The sequence below is a fragment of the Anthonomus grandis genome, chromosome 9 (assembly GCF_022605725.1).
Source record: "Anthonomus grandis grandis chromosome 9, icAntGran1.3, whole genome shotgun sequence".
Taxonomy (NCBI): Eukaryota; Metazoa; Arthropoda; class Insecta; order Coleoptera; family Curculionidae; genus Anthonomus; species Anthonomus grandis.
Window position 1 is genome coordinate 11,846,910 of NC_065554.1, and position 15,372 is coordinate 11,862,281.

Sequence of the window (15,372 nt, forward strand, 5' to 3'; positions counted from 1 at the left end):
ATTATTGCAATGTGTAAAAAATCGACGTAAATTTATTAAGGTGGGCAAAAATCGGCGTTAGTTTTTGGCACGTGTAAAAATTGGCGTGAAAATTTTTGAAACAGGCAAAAATTGGCTTTAAAAGTTTTGGAGGGTAAAAATTGGCGCTAAAATTTTTGACGCGTGTAAAAATTTGCGTTAACGTTTCCGGCGCGTGTAAAAATTGGCGTCAAACTATTTAAAGCGTGAAAAAATGGACGTGAAATATTTTGGAACGTGTGAAAATTGCCGTAAAAATTTTTGAGGCGTCTAAAAATTGCCTTGAGACATTTTGACGCGCGAAGTTTTGCTACGAGCAACATTTAAATGAATATTTATAGTCTAAAAGCCGTGGTCGAAATTTATTCCTATTTGGCGACAGCTAATCTGGGAAAAAGGTGATTATTTCTGTCGTCTTCGAAGAGTAATTAAAAGACGTGCCACTTAATTTTTTCCAGTAGCTGTATATTACTTGAAACATTTTTTTAAAAAATTCAATTTTTTTCACATTTACACAATACGATGCCGAACCAATATGTCAATACAAAAATACAGATACGAGTTGCGATCGCCGATTTAACAAAACGCAGTTGGTAAAACTGTTGCATGCGATACGAATTTATTCGGAATTCGAAAAAGTTTGTAGGACTCGTATGAATCGACAAACAAGTGAGATTCGTATCATTGGTACGAATCATACGGACGACCCACCTCTACAATAATTGCGAATTACAAGTAACTATTTTATCATTATCTTAGAAAAGTTATAGTACAGGGTCCGGCAATTTTTTGAAGAAGGAGGGGTAACGGTTACCGTCACTGCTGATCGATATGTCGACATGCTACGTAATTTTTTGGAACCAAAACTTAGGGAAACTTAGGGAACTTGAACATCCGAATGTGTGGTTTCAACAGGATGGGGCTACAGCTCATACGGCAAGAAGGACAATGGACCTGTTAAGGGAAATGTTTCCAGGACGCGTAATCTCGTTACGTGGATGTATTGAAAACAGCCATACGCCAAGAAGTTACAGGAATATCGCCTCAAATTACTGCTCGAGTAATGGAAACTTTCAGAAATCAGCTTCGAATGTGTGTCGAAAGAAATGGTCGCCACTTGGACTCTGTAATTTTCAAAACTTAATAAAAGCAAAATGGCATACCATATAATTTTAGTTAATAAAAATAAAATATAAATAGCATTTACATTGGCGTTTTTATTAAAAATCAAAATGTGGGAGATCATTTTGCCGGACCCTGTATAATTAAGATAGAAATATGGACTGGTTAGTATACATGTAGAATGCAATATTTTGGGAAAAAAATATGAATAATACTAGTATTTAATTTATGACAAAATTACCATGAGTTATGCCAAATAGCCTGAGTAGTCGACGCGCCAAATAATACCAGCGCCTTGAGTCACTATTTGGAGATTACACTTATCTAAGGAATAATCTTTCGCGTTTTCTATGGTTTAGGAGTGACGCTTCCTTTCATTTAGATTTTGGATTATTATATTTCATCTAGATTTTAATTTTATTTGGCCATTATTTTAATAACGCTTTCTTAATTTACATATCGTTCCTTTAGTACTACAACTAGGTAATTCGAAATTTGTTAGGAAAGCTATTTTAAATGTTAAAAATTTTGTATTAAAGCATATTTAAATATTTCTTTGGATATACCTCACGGACATAAGATCAATGTATATACTCAATATTTTTAGGAAATGTAAGCCATTGTTTTAGTTTTTTTGTTATTAAAAAATGACACATATAGTTTTGACATTTAAAAAGAAAAATGCAAATATCTAGTGGTTGACAAACTAGTAAAAACAAGATTTTAATATTAAAAACACCTTTAAAAAAATGAACAACTTAAAAAGTAATGTAACTTATGTACTAATCTGTCACTCACCCTCACTTAAATCGGATTCAGGAACAACTCTGCCTGTTTCCTTAAATAAAAGGTTTTCAAAAAAGGCTTTATTTATAATCAGTATTGCGGGAGGTTTACTGTTAAAAAATTTCAAAAGATCTTAGTTATAAGTATTCCGCTATATTTCAAAGACTTAGGCATTTTCTTTTTGACTAGAGATGATTTTGTTTTCCTTTGGCAATTTAAACTCCTAAATTCATCATCAAAATTTTCTTTGAATTTTGATATGAACGGTTCTGATTTAGAAAAGAGCATACAACACATTTTCTGCCAAGCACTCTTAATGCTTTCCACTTTTGCCCTTGCCTTTAAAGATTAAAACTTTATTTTTGACTTTTCCAATTAAATATTTGTTTGTAAGTAATGTCATGAACTATTTAAGGTTTATCACCTTTCCGTCGGGCACATCTAGCAATTGTTTTCCTATCTTTTGATTTAGAGTTTTGCCTACCCTTTTAAATTCTGTCGAAATGGCGGAGTGGATGGAATCACAATCCATTTCGCTATGACCCGAAAGTAAGAAATTAAGTTCAATTTTTTCCAAATTCGCAATATTTTGGACGGCTGTTAAACACATGCTAGCTACGAATTTATTTAAATTTTGCCCACCACTAATCACTAAAACACTGAACCTGATTTGTTGTTTTAGGCAAAGATTCAAAGTATTTATATAAACAGGTCGCAATCTCACAGCTGCCTCGTTTGCCTTCAACTTCTGCCCACATAATCACCTTGGTTGGAGACAATATTGTAAATGGCAAAATTAAATAATTTAAATCTTTGCCTATAAAATAAAGCATTATTATTGGGATCATTTGGCACCAAACGCTCGTGTTACAATTCAAAATTGCAACTTATGAGCTTTTCATTTGAATTTTCCGCCAACTGTCTGCTCAATCGCTTTTCATCACGCGCTCTATCCTTAGCTGCTATATAAGCTAAATACTCAGTTTCTATAGATGGTTTATCACTTAAAGGGGAGTTATAGGCCATACAAATCCGACACTGATCTTTGCGAGGTCGATAAAAACCAAGGTCATACTCCTCTTAAAACAACTCTATATAAATTGCAAGGCTAGCTGGCGCTTGATTTTTTTCATTGCATTATTTTTTATAAAGAGAGTACATAATTGTTTTGTTTAGATCGGAGGCCAAATATTTACGTTGCGTCTTTGAGCAACATTAATGTCAGCTGACTACAGGGAATTTTTTGCACTATTTAATATTTCAGAAGCTTTAAACTTTTTTTATATTTACCTCGCTCGTCTCCCACACAACTTGTGTTTTCTTCAATTCTCTGTTTTATAGGAATATCCACAACTCCCTTTCGTATTCCTAGGGTATTGATTAACATCGTTTTACACACCTGAATTATATTTGAATTTTTTGACAGAAAGGAAAAAATGGTGTTTAGTATTTAGTAGAATTAGTTTTTTTACTTTAGTATGCCACTTTTTATCTTTTTTTCCTGTATGACCATGATTAAAGTTCCGCTTTTTTTCGTACGATTCTAACTGATAATATCTCCGAAAAATCGCCTATCGTTCATCATAGGAGAAAAATTCTCTGCATCTTCGTTTGCAGGTAGCTAAACAAGGATCTTTCATTGTTATGGCCGAAACGTGTTTACCTCTAGATTATATGTATAGTGGCCCACGTTGCCTTTTTAATTTTGCGGCATTTCGTCTCCATCTTTGTTCATTTCTCTTTCATTTTCTCGACTTCTCTGTCCTAACAGGCAACTCTTCTATATCAAGCAAATAAAAAAAATGCAAATAATAAAATTAAACATTATACTTAATTAAAAATGACTTAAAAAGATTATCTTTAAAAAAAAATCTTAATAATAATATTACCAATCGAGTATAAGACTTAAAATAAGGTTTTAAAATTTAATTTTTAAAGAGTATTCTTACCGTTAAAACTTTCATTTCCTAAAGTAACTTCTTGTAGGCCAACAGTAGTGGCATCACAATATGTGGTAATGAAGAAACTCTTTAAAAAAACAAAGGTTATTTATTAGTACCTAGGTACTTGCCGATAGATTTGTCCGGTATACCCTTTTTTGGCACATATTCGTTGCAAAATTTTACAGCTGACGACATGTCATCATTGGCTATTGAAACTAAAAATAAGTTTAAAAATACTCCTACAAAATTACAGTAATACTTTGAAATTATGATAGATTTCTAAATAATACCAGCGGACATTATTTTTAACTTAAATTTAAGAAAATAATTAGTTAATTAATACGTAACATACACTACCGGCCAAAAGTGAAGAAACATTTACAAATTTAACAATAACATCTTAACATACAATATATTATTGTACATTTTTAGTAGAAAATATTTAGCTCTATTATTGCAGCATAAAAACACATCCTTCTTGTTTGTATTGACCTTATCAGTTGATCAAAAAATTATTTATGCTATTTTATGCGGACAAAAGTGAATAAACATTCCAAACAAATCTTATTTGGTATTTAAAGTGATTATTTATCATTAGTTTGATCTTAACGTTGAGTGTTAAACTGTTATTTACGATTTGTGCAAAATGCCTCGCGGAAATTGATCTCCGAAAATTAATTGTTTTAAAATTTCAAGCTGGTGTAAAACAAAGTGAAATTGCTAGGCAAATTAATCGTAATAGATCAGTAGTTTCAAAAACTATTGCTGCTTTTAAAAAATATAATAGTGTGACTACCCGTCCAAGGTATGGACGGCCAAGGAAAACGAATAGTTATTGAGAGAAAAATAAAAATGTTGGGAACAGAACATCCCTTTATGCCCGCCACAGAAATTTATAATGAAATACCTGGGGTTTCGGTATCTGTGCGTACTATTCGTCGTCGTTTAACTGAATTTGGACTTTATAGCCGTCGTCCAGCCAAAAACCCATTCATTTCTAAAAAGAATAGATTGGCTAGACTCCAATTTGCACAGGAACATCTTGATTGGACAACCCAAAAGTGGAAAACGGTTCTATTTTCTGATGAAAGTAAGTTTTGCCTATTCGGATATGATGGAATGAAATGGGTTCGTCGTCCTGCCAATACTAGACTTAATCCAAAGTACACCAGGGCAACTGTGAAACATGGAGGAGGCAATATCATGGTTTGGGGTTGCTTTTCCAGATCAGGAGTAGGACCATTAAGAAAAGTTGAAGGAAAAATGGACAGATTTCAATTTTTAAGAATTCTTCAGGATCATATGCTTCCATACGCAGAAGAAAATATGCCGCTTCGATGGTCGTTTCAGCAGGATAACGATCCGAAGCATACCGCAAAAGTAGTAAAGAAATGGTTTGAAGACAACAATGTGCCCCTTATGAAATGGCCCGCACAAAGTCCGGATCTAAACCCGATAGAAAACCTATGGGACCATTTAGATAGGAAAATCAGACAAAAAAATAAAGATAAATTTAGAAACCAGGATGATTTCTTCACAGCTCTTCAAGAGGAGTGGAATTCCATTTCAGCAGATTATATTGACAGCCTAATGAACCCTATGCGAAGTCGGTGTGCTGAAGTTATAAAAAATAATGGTTTTGCTACACATTATTAGTCTTTGTATGTACAACTAACTAATACATTGGGTATAAAAAATAAATAAAAATTGTGTTTCTCCACTTTTGTCCCCTGTAAAAACAAGAATAAAATATATTATAAATAAATATATAAAAATATATTATAAATATAATTATAAAATATATTATATATTATAGTTGTCACTTGTTTTTTTTTAAATTTTTTATTGAGGTACTGAAGACTAGAAACAAAATTATATTTAAAAAAAATTAAAAATTAATGATCAAATACACTAATATAAAAATAAATACAAAAGACACTTTGTTTCTCCACTTTTGTCCGGTAGTGTATATATAAACAGTCGTACTGTTTTAATAATATTTTATGCATAAATTGTATTTAAATTCACCTTTAGTCTCTGTCAACTGTTACGTTAATATATGCTTCATTCTTGAAAACATTTTTACTCTATTTCCATAAAAAATTACTAGAACTAGAAAAACATAATATCAACAACAATAATATCACACGCAACATACACACTAATAGATATCTTGAAAAATGTCTGTAAGGGGCAGCCGTCAAGTCAAGTTTCCTAAGCGCACAACTAGGTATCTCAAACTAAACACTTGTCCTACAAATCTTTGGGATCGCAGATGCACAGTTAGATAAATCAAGCTGACTAGTTTAACAGGCAAAGTTTTTTTTAAACTATAGACATAACTACATTTTGCCACTGAATTTTCGTGGATTAAACGAAAGTAGGACTTATCTAGTTATAGCATCAAAAAAAGCGTGAAAAATTCTGTAGGAAAAAATTGATAACTTAAAACCGTAAAATTTCGAGTTAGCTAGTTGTCGTATTAAGGGGACGATATTGAAACTTTGTATTCGTGCATATATTTTGTTCTAATCCAGTGTTTTTTTGTAGGTACTTCCAAATGATCCTAAAGCTAGAAGATTGTTCGTTACCTCCGGTGGCCTTAAAAAGGTCCAATTAATCGAAGCTAAGCCTGGTAGTACCTTGATGGAATACATCACTGTAATAAACTCCTGCTTTCCAGAAGAAATTGTCAGATTTTATTCTCCAGGTAAAACTAAAACTAAAACAATTAGAGAAATTAAGATAAGAAAACTGGATATTGAACGAGCTATAGACTCAAAAATACATGTTAAATAGCTTTGCCTGGTAATAATACAAAATGTATAAAGAGAATCGAAAAACAAAACATTTATATCCTTATATCAACCTTTATTCTTTCCTAGATGACATGTATGCTTAGTTAAGAAAATTCTAACTCTTTAAATTTAATTCAAGGTTATCCAGACACTCTCCTAGATAGAGTAGAACAATATGCTCCTCAACTTATGACAGTACTTCGTGAAACTGGTCAGACGAGTGAAGAAATGCAGACTGAAATTGTAAAGTCGGTAGCTAGAGATGATATGAGTTCCGAGTCTGGATCAACCCAAGCTACAGATGTTGCGGAAAAATAAATCTTATACAAATTTTAATATTCATTTATTATTGATTTTCAAAAAATAATGGTTTTAATTAAACTATATAAAATATAATGTTATCTCTTAAATTTAGGTAAAATATCACCACATTTCGCTTCGATTTTTAATTTAATTAGTTTATCGGCCCTGGTGGGCCCTATATTAATTATACACACGTTTTTACTCTCGTCTAGGGCTTGCAAAACTATCCTATAACCTAGAAAGCAAAATAACAATTCAGCATTTTAAAGGAATTTCTTATATATTTACCTGAAAAAACAGATAGGCTAGATCCTAAAACAAGCAAGCTATCACTCTCTGACATCTTTTCCTTTACAAGGTCTACCGTTGCTCTTGGTACATTGTCACCAAAAAAGGTTATATGGGGTTTTAAAATACCATTGCAAGATTCACAGCTTGGTGGTGTGAAGCCTTTTATAAAATCCTAAAAGAATTTTATATATTGCCATTACACTACAATAAAACATTAGTGCTGTGGTTATGCAAAAAATAGTTTTCTTCTTATAAAGAAAACTAAGGAAAAGGTCCATTCTGAAGATGAGTCAATATAACATTGAAAAGTTAGTAGTTTCTCCACAATTTTATTTGTGGAGAAAGAAAAAAGAGAAAGAAAGTTTTTGTTTGCTAATCCTCTAATTTCAAGAGTGATGCATTTCGGCAAGTGTTCTCGCCATCAGACTTTTTAAAATTAAAAAAATAAATCACTCAATCACGAAATGCATCACTCCTGAAATTATTAGGTATTAGCATTTTATTTGCGTGTATAATAATTAAGGATTAGCATTTTATTTGTGGAGAAAACACTTTCTCTACTAACTTTTCAAAGTTTTCTTTCGTATACGTTTCTATTAAGAAATACTAAATTTAGGTATTTTGGATACCCTTATATAATGTTATTATAGTTTTTTTATACACACATGTTATTTGACATGTTTTAAAACTCAACTTATTATTACTTAACTTATAATAAAAATTACTTAATATATACTACTCTTAATGAAAAAAACTAGCATTCTTACCATAGGAATCTCAACATCTCCATCTGGTCTGATCATGTTTGCAGTATCTTCAAAATTAACATTATTATACTCAAGAAGTTTATTTTGAATATAATGTCTATCATATGTTGCTTCACAATTTAAGCATATAACTCTAGAAAATATAAGTTGACAATATTTTAGCAGAAACCTGGTAATTTATTAGGCTTACCGGTAAGCGGTTCCATGGAGCTCAATCACGTTTTTACTGCCAGCCTTAAAATGCAGACTATCAACATTTTGAGTTACTACGAAATGGACCTTTTTATCCTCTATTTCTAAATCTCTTATAAAAACGTGTACCGGATTTGGCTTACTTTTAGAGAACCTGAAGATAACATAACGGTAGGTAATTGACAAATGTAGTGGAAGAACCTTTAAAAATGATACATGGCATAAATTCCAACAATGATCACATTTGCATATTCAACATTTATTTCAGTGGTCATAAGAAATTGTTTATTATTAGAACTGATCTGTGTTTATTGGTTTAATAACTGAGTATGTGAAAAGACTGGTAAAATAAATTAAAAGTTTATTTATAAAATAAACTATTTTACAATTACATTAATTTGGCATTGCAACTTTTTCACTATTTCAGAAAACCAAATGAACGTAACTTAAGATGTATCTAAGGATTTTTCACAGACCTAAAGTTAGTGGTAGTATTCAAAAAAGGTAATTTGACCATTATAAGTTAGTAGGTTCTCACTGCAATCCCCATTTAATTTATAAACGAGAAAAAAATTGAATTGGTACTCATTTGCTGCTAACAATAAGTGCCAATATACAAACTTATAAAATTAGAACTACAAAAAAAACTAACAACCTATTAGTCTGTAATACAATTTCAAGGTGTATGACAATTACAATTTCCAAGACAGGTAGGCTTTAAGTGTCAAATAATAATAAAGTATATGAAATTTTTCATAGTAAAGCATTGAAAATTCGACCCTAGCCCATAATATTTGTGTTTTAACATAACCGCAAAATAAAAGAAAAGAGCGATCTACGTCGTCCCAATTAGCGAATAATCACTCCAAGTCTAAGTTTTTTCGTGATTTGTTTTTTTTCAACTTTCTATACTTTTAAATACTGACTATAGTTATGATGATGTGTATTTTTTTCTATTTGGTGTCTCGGTTTATATGGTAATATTATTATTTTTTAAAATGGAATCCATAGTGGTTGAACGCCTTAAGACTTTAAAAACCACCAATGATAAGAAAAGTGAGAAGGTATTTGATAAGAAATTGTAGAAAGATGAGAAATTTACAAAATAAGCTCACGTAAAAAATGTACTATAAGTCACCACTGTACAAAACAGTGAGGATACCATTGAATTGCGGACATTAAAATTATTATTATTTTTAATATTACTGCCATGTCTAATAGTGTCATTCTCAAACAAGTGATGACATGACATCTAAGTCTTGTGGTTGTGTAAAGAATGTTCGAAACAATGCGTTTGAAACAGGAAATCCTTGTATAGCTGAAAAAATCGTTGTTTTCAAGAATTTAGTGACATGAAAAAAATTGTAATAAAGTTAAATTTATTAGAAAATAGGCTTTCACAGAATATTAAGTTCACTTTTAACTCAATTAATTTCTATGTTCACAATTAGAAGCCATCAGACATGAATGAGTGAAGATAGTACCAATTTGAGATTCAATGCATTTAATTTTAACTTTTGTCTAATTAACCAACAAAGGAAAGTTTATAACCAAGATACAAATCAAGGCAATTTAATGTTTTGTAAGCAGGAAATCTTTCTCGCCTGCCCAATTTTCTAGCACCAATTTATAAGAAGTGCCCATTTTTCAAGAGAAACTTGCATAATACATAATCATCCAAGAACAATAATAATAAGAGAAAATTATAGTGGAGTAACACAAAACTTCTTTATTTCTTGGACAAACTCCTGGATAACTTAGAGCTAAAGAAATTTGTTGTTGATGAATATCAAAATAACTACTTGGAGTTGCTGATCAAAACTACTAGGACATTTTTCTCTTTCTTGCAGAATTTTCAAAGAAACAACACTCAGCCTCACATCTTAATCATCAATCTGTCATTTTGACAGTCTAATAGATAATATGTTCAAAAACCAGTCGCAAATATGCAGTGGAAATGCAAATTTGGAAAAAGTCACAGTGGACATTTTTATTCACTTGAGATCTTAAACATTCGTTTTGAATCACTTTTCTATATTTTTATTAATTAATAATTACGTATTTGTAGATTTTTTTTAATTTAAAAAAATAACTTGGTAATAATTAGGAGATAAATGAGTATTTTGATTCATTTAGCATGTAGTAATAAAGACTGACTGTCTAAAAGACTGTAAGTGGTTAAATATGGCGAAGAGACGCAAATTACATTCTTTGGTCTTATTTCATAAAATTATAATTAATAAGTGGCCTCCTTAAAATTTCGATTAAATACCGAACAGATGTTTATAACTTGAATTTAAGATTTAAGGGGTTAATTACCCCACCTCCTCACAAGACCAGTTTTTTTAGCCATCTTTCTCTTATAACTTCTTTTAAAAGAAAGGTAAAATTACTGCTTTAGTAGCATGGTGTTTGGTTACATCTTATGTGATGCTTTGATCAAGGTTTATAATATGTCAAAGTCAAAATATACTTTATTTGCTAAGTTTACAAACTTGTGCTAAAAGCTTCCTAATCCTAGAATTTATAATACTAGGTATTTATTTGGTTATACAGGATACAGGACAAAAACAGAATATAGAATCGATTTTGATTCTACATAGAAACATATTTTATATAATCAAAGAAAAAAACCAAAAAAGAAGAAAATAAAAGGCAAGAACCAACATAAAACAAGAATAATACAAAATAAATAAAATAAATCTGATCAACAGATATATAATTAATTTTAAATATTAAAATGAGTCGTTAAAATACTCTTCAATGCTGTAGTAAGCTTTTGGTAAGATTAATTGCTTTAGTTCTCTCCTAAACTTTTTAAGGTCTGTAACAGTCCTAATCAAAAAAGGAACATGATTAAATATTTTACGACTAATAAATATAAGAGAGTTTCTCGTAAGTGAGGAGGTGGGGATTGGAAGAGATAAGTTGCCCACTTTTTTTTTTCAAGTACTTTATTGTCGAAAATTTGGTACAAGTACACGAATTTTATTGACAAAGCTTCAGAAAATAAATACAATCAAATCAGATTTTACAAAACAAATATAAAACATTTATACAACATATAAAATGCCTAAAAAAAAATGCAAGAGAAAAATGTTACAAACAAAATCTTTATAAAACAAAATATATGCATGTAGACAAAGGTAGCAGAGATAAAGGGACACATAAAGGTATGTTCAAAATTAAAATTAACAGATTAAAAGCTTAGCATCTACTACACAACATCCTCAGCCTTAAAAAAGTCTTCAATCGAATAAAAGGCTTTTAGAAGCAAATACAGACATCAGTTTACAACGAAACTGGCGCAAAGACTGAACACTTCTTAATTCCACGCTAATGTGATTATAAATCATTAAACCGCGATATATAAATGAATCTTTGATAGATGTAAAATGAGGAATAGGAAGGGGAATATTAATAATCTGTCTGGTAGGATAACTGTGATGTCGGATTGGAAAACTGTTCTTATTTTTGAATATTAAACATGCAATTTCCAAAATAAATAATGATGGTAGGGTCAAAATACGGCTCTGTTTGAAAAGATTACCACAATGCATTCTAGAATGGGCCTTAAATAAACTTGTGACAGCCGTCTTTTGCAGCACAAAAACATACTGAAACAGATAATTTGAACATGCACCCCAAAATGGAAGAGCATACCTTAAATGCGACTCGAACAAAGCAAAGTACACATCACGAGCAACATCTCTCCCCAGTTCATGAACGGTTGCCCTAACAGAGAAGCAGCCAGAAGCAAGTTTTTTATTTAACTTTATTATATGGTCAGAAAACTTTAAATCTTTATCAATGACTAAACCAAGAAATGCAGAATTGTCTACCATGTCCAATGCGTTCTCACTTGACGAGTATTATGACTGGTGCAGGATGGTGGACTTACTGACTTATGTATGAGTGTTGCAGTTTCCAATATAAAGAGTGAGAAAACGGTTAAAATTCTTTCGCTACAAAAAGAGGTTTACAAGAGACTCTCAGACCAATACTACACAGATACCTTAATGCTTTTTTCTGAATAGTAAAAATTATGTTAAGGAGTCCCTTGGAGCACAAACCCCAAAATGGCAACCCATAACGGATATGAGAGTCTATTAAGGCGAAATAAACTGAACGAGCAAACAACCCCCCCAACTCATGCCTGGCAACCCTGACTGCAAAATAACCAGAAGAAAGTTTAGCAGCGAGGCCCAAAATGTGGTTGTCAAACCTTAAACTCTCATCAATGAAGAGGCCGAGAAATCGACAATAATCCCTACCATGTAGTGGGCTCTGCTCATCAAACAAAAAACCCTCTACATTACACTTAAAGCCCAGAACAAAAGTCTTATCAACATTGAATTCAATCCGATTGCAGATGCACCACTCTTTAATTTTGTGAAGGTCCTCTACTATGAGAGATCTGACTACTTTTTGATCTTTGTTATGACACAGAATTGTAGTATCATCATCATCAACTGTGGTAGTATATAATATTTTTTTGTTTTTTTATTTTTTATAATTTGTTTTTGAATTCTTTTTTTTTGTTTTCAGTGTCAGACTTGATCTTTGTTTTGTTTTTGGCTCCCTTTTGTAAATCAACAACAAAATAATATTATATATATTTATGATTAGGATTGTTTTATATGATTTATAAAATAAACACATTATTATTATTATTATTATTATTATTACTATTATTATTAATAAGACACTTCCAAACTTCAAAAACTGATCATTTTCTCCTATGCTCTTCTCTCACAAACACTACTGACACCTTCTCTCTGTATTGCTTTAAATTTTATAGTGTCAAATTTTATTCTTAGAGTGTTTTAAGGCAGACCGAGGAGAATTATATAGGCTATTATTTTTTACCCCTTGTATCCTTTTTGTTTAAATTTTATTTCTACTACTTCCTTGAAAAATAATCATTTCATATAGGTAAAATGCCTTCATTCCTAATTTCATATGGTAAAATTCGCGAAGGAATATTGACTTTACTTTTTATCTTAATGACTGCAAATATGGTTTACAAAAAATATAAAGTATCACTAAATAGCAGAACAGTGCCATTGATAGTAACAAGATTTGGAAATAATAATTTGAGAATACCCATTCCAAAAATTTCCTTGACTAAAAGTTCAATTATATATGAGGGAATAAAAATATTTAACCCTCTGCCTCTGGAAATCAAAAATTCAGATATTGAGAGACTTTTTAATAAACAGGTCAAGAAAGTATTGTTAAGCAAGGCTTTTATTTTCTTGAGAAATTGTATCATGAAGGATTGTATCTTCTTATCTTCTAAGATCAATTTACTGTCTTGTCAGAGTTTACTGTTTGCGGATGATATAAAATTGTTCACAAAAATAGATACTGAAGACGATTGCGAATTCCTTCAGGTAAATCTTAACAAAGTAGAGAATTGGTGCAATATCAATAGACTATATTTAAATGTTAATAAATGCTCTATTCTCTCATTTTCTAGAAAACTGTTGCCAATCAATTTTGACTATAGAGCAAATAATGTTATGTTGGCCAGAGTGGATGAGGCGATTGATCTGGGAATTACTTATGATACAAAATTAAGAAAGAAAGAAAGAAAGAAAATGTGCTATATTACGTAAGACAACAAAATAGCCTGATAGATGATATTGAGCGCATTCAGCGCAAGTTTATGAAGTATCTCTGGTTTAGAGAGGAAGATGTCTTTACAGCCAGAGGTTTGGATAGTCAATTATACTTAAATAAATTTAATATTATACCCTTAGCAAAAAAAAGAGAAATTCTTTCCATAAAATTCTTAAATAACCTTATTCATAAGAAGATTGACTGTCCCACCCTTTTGGCTGGAATAAATTTTAGGGTACCAAGAATAAACTCTAGGCATTTAAGATTATTTTATGTAAATCCTGCTAGGACTAATATTTTGTTTAAATCCCCTATTAATATAATGTGTCAGAATTATATTAATAATAATTTACATGAACAGTTCGATATTTTTGTTGACAGTTTAATGTCCATTATAGAAGGTATTAAGTAAATGGGTGATGCAGAGTCTTTCTAGTATGTATATAGATAGTCTGTTTAAGTGCATAGAATGTTAAGCATTTTGATTTTTCATTTTTACTTATTTTGGTAAATATTTTTTTTTATTTTTTTTTCCTTTTATTCCTGTAATTGGGTAACAAACCTGTTGGAAATAAATTTCCTCTTTTTAACAACTTTGTTAATACAGGAGTGTTAGCTCCTCATACAATAAAGCATAATTGATTGATCAATTTATTGCTTTACCTGAACCACCCAACAAAGTTTCTGGCCCAATACCGTTGTCTCACGGAAGCCGATTTGATGAATTCAATATGCTGAATTGGCTTATGGTTTGTCCGAGCATAAAGTCCAACTCCTTCTGAGCGATAGTCAGGAATACCTTTTAAAAAATTTTTGAAAATAATATTTATTTATTTTCATATTTTTATCAATTATTACCAGATTCTGTTGAGATCCCTGCTCCAGTTAGTACCAGTACTTTTTTCGAATGATCAAGAAAATCTTGTAAAATGTTAACATCAGTTTCACAACAGGGATTATGTTTTGGTACGAATTGTTGGAGCTGCGTTGAATACTGTCTTGCAAGTAGTAGATTCCTTAAAATAGCAATTTTTTGTATAATTTTAACAGACATTTTTTTTTAAATCGTAATGCAAGGTACAAATGTGCAAAAGGGCATTTTGGATGTTTACATAATAAAGATTCAAAAATCAAAACAATAATCATCTAACCTCAAATATATTTCAGAGTATAATGATGGCAGTGGTTCCGCCACAGTCAAACGAACAACATATTTCTGTTTAGCCCTCCGTGAACGTACGATGTATACAGGTTGTGTCGAGAACGATTACGCATTAGATAAAAATAATTAATAGTTATAATACTAATACTTTTTATTTGTGAATAAAATAAATACAATATCAGCATTTATTAAAGTCATAGCGAGATCTGGTTAGGGCTACTCTATCTAACCGTGCTAATTAAAATTAAACGCTAAATGGAAGTCAGAGCAACTTAATTAAAGGTAAGATAAATATATAAATACTAAATGAATCATACTTAACTATATCACGCAAGTAAAAAAATAACATATTTAATTTCAGCAAA

General features: G+C 30.8%; 2 protein-coding genes across 2 annotated transcripts in view; one reads left to right on the forward strand and one right to left on the reverse strand.

The window, feature by feature from the left end:
- Window positions 1–7,063, forward strand: part of LOC126740150 (sperm-associated antigen 6-like) — a 132,992-nt gene extending 125,929 nt beyond the window's left edge. The window contains exons 9-10 of the mRNA XM_050446080.1: window positions 6,420–6,579; window positions 6,807–7,063. Coding sequence (XP_050302037.1) covers window positions 6,420–6,579; window positions 6,807–6,985 — 339 coding nt within the window. The 3' untranslated portion in view covers window positions 6,986–7,063. The remainder of the gene's footprint in view (window positions 1–6,419; window positions 6,580–6,806) is intronic.
- On the reverse strand, window positions 6,989–14,999 carry LOC126740151 (NAD-dependent protein deacylase Sirt4). Its single transcript, XM_050446081.1, has 6 exons — window positions 14,704–14,999; window positions 14,509–14,644; window positions 8,219–8,374; window positions 8,029–8,161; window positions 7,259–7,433; window positions 6,989–7,205 (listed from the first exon to the last, which is right to left on the reverse strand). Exons 1-6 carry the CDS (start codon window positions 14,897–14,899, stop codon window positions 7,066–7,068), a joined length of 936 nt encoding a protein of 311 aa, XP_050302038.1. The 5' UTR covers window positions 14,900–14,999; the 3' UTR covers window positions 6,989–7,065.
- Between the last annotated feature and the right edge of the window lie 373 nt (window positions 15,000–15,372).

What these genes read in the sequence shown, in the direction of transcription:
- LOC126740151 (XM_050446081.1), bottom strand. Translation starts at nt 14,899, where the DNA reads ATGTCTGTTAAAATTATACAAAAAATTGCTATTTTAAGGAATCTACTA. An exon ending in AGGGATCTCAACAGAATCTG is followed by an intron (nt 14,645 to 14,703) that starts GTAATAATTGAT and finishes ATTTTTTAAAAG; the next exon opens with GTATTCCTGACTATCGCTCA. An exon ending in CTCCATGGAACCGCTTACCG is followed by an intron (nt 8,162 to 8,218) that starts GTAAGCCTAATA and finishes TATATTTTCTAG; the next exon opens with AGTTATATGCTTAAATTGTG.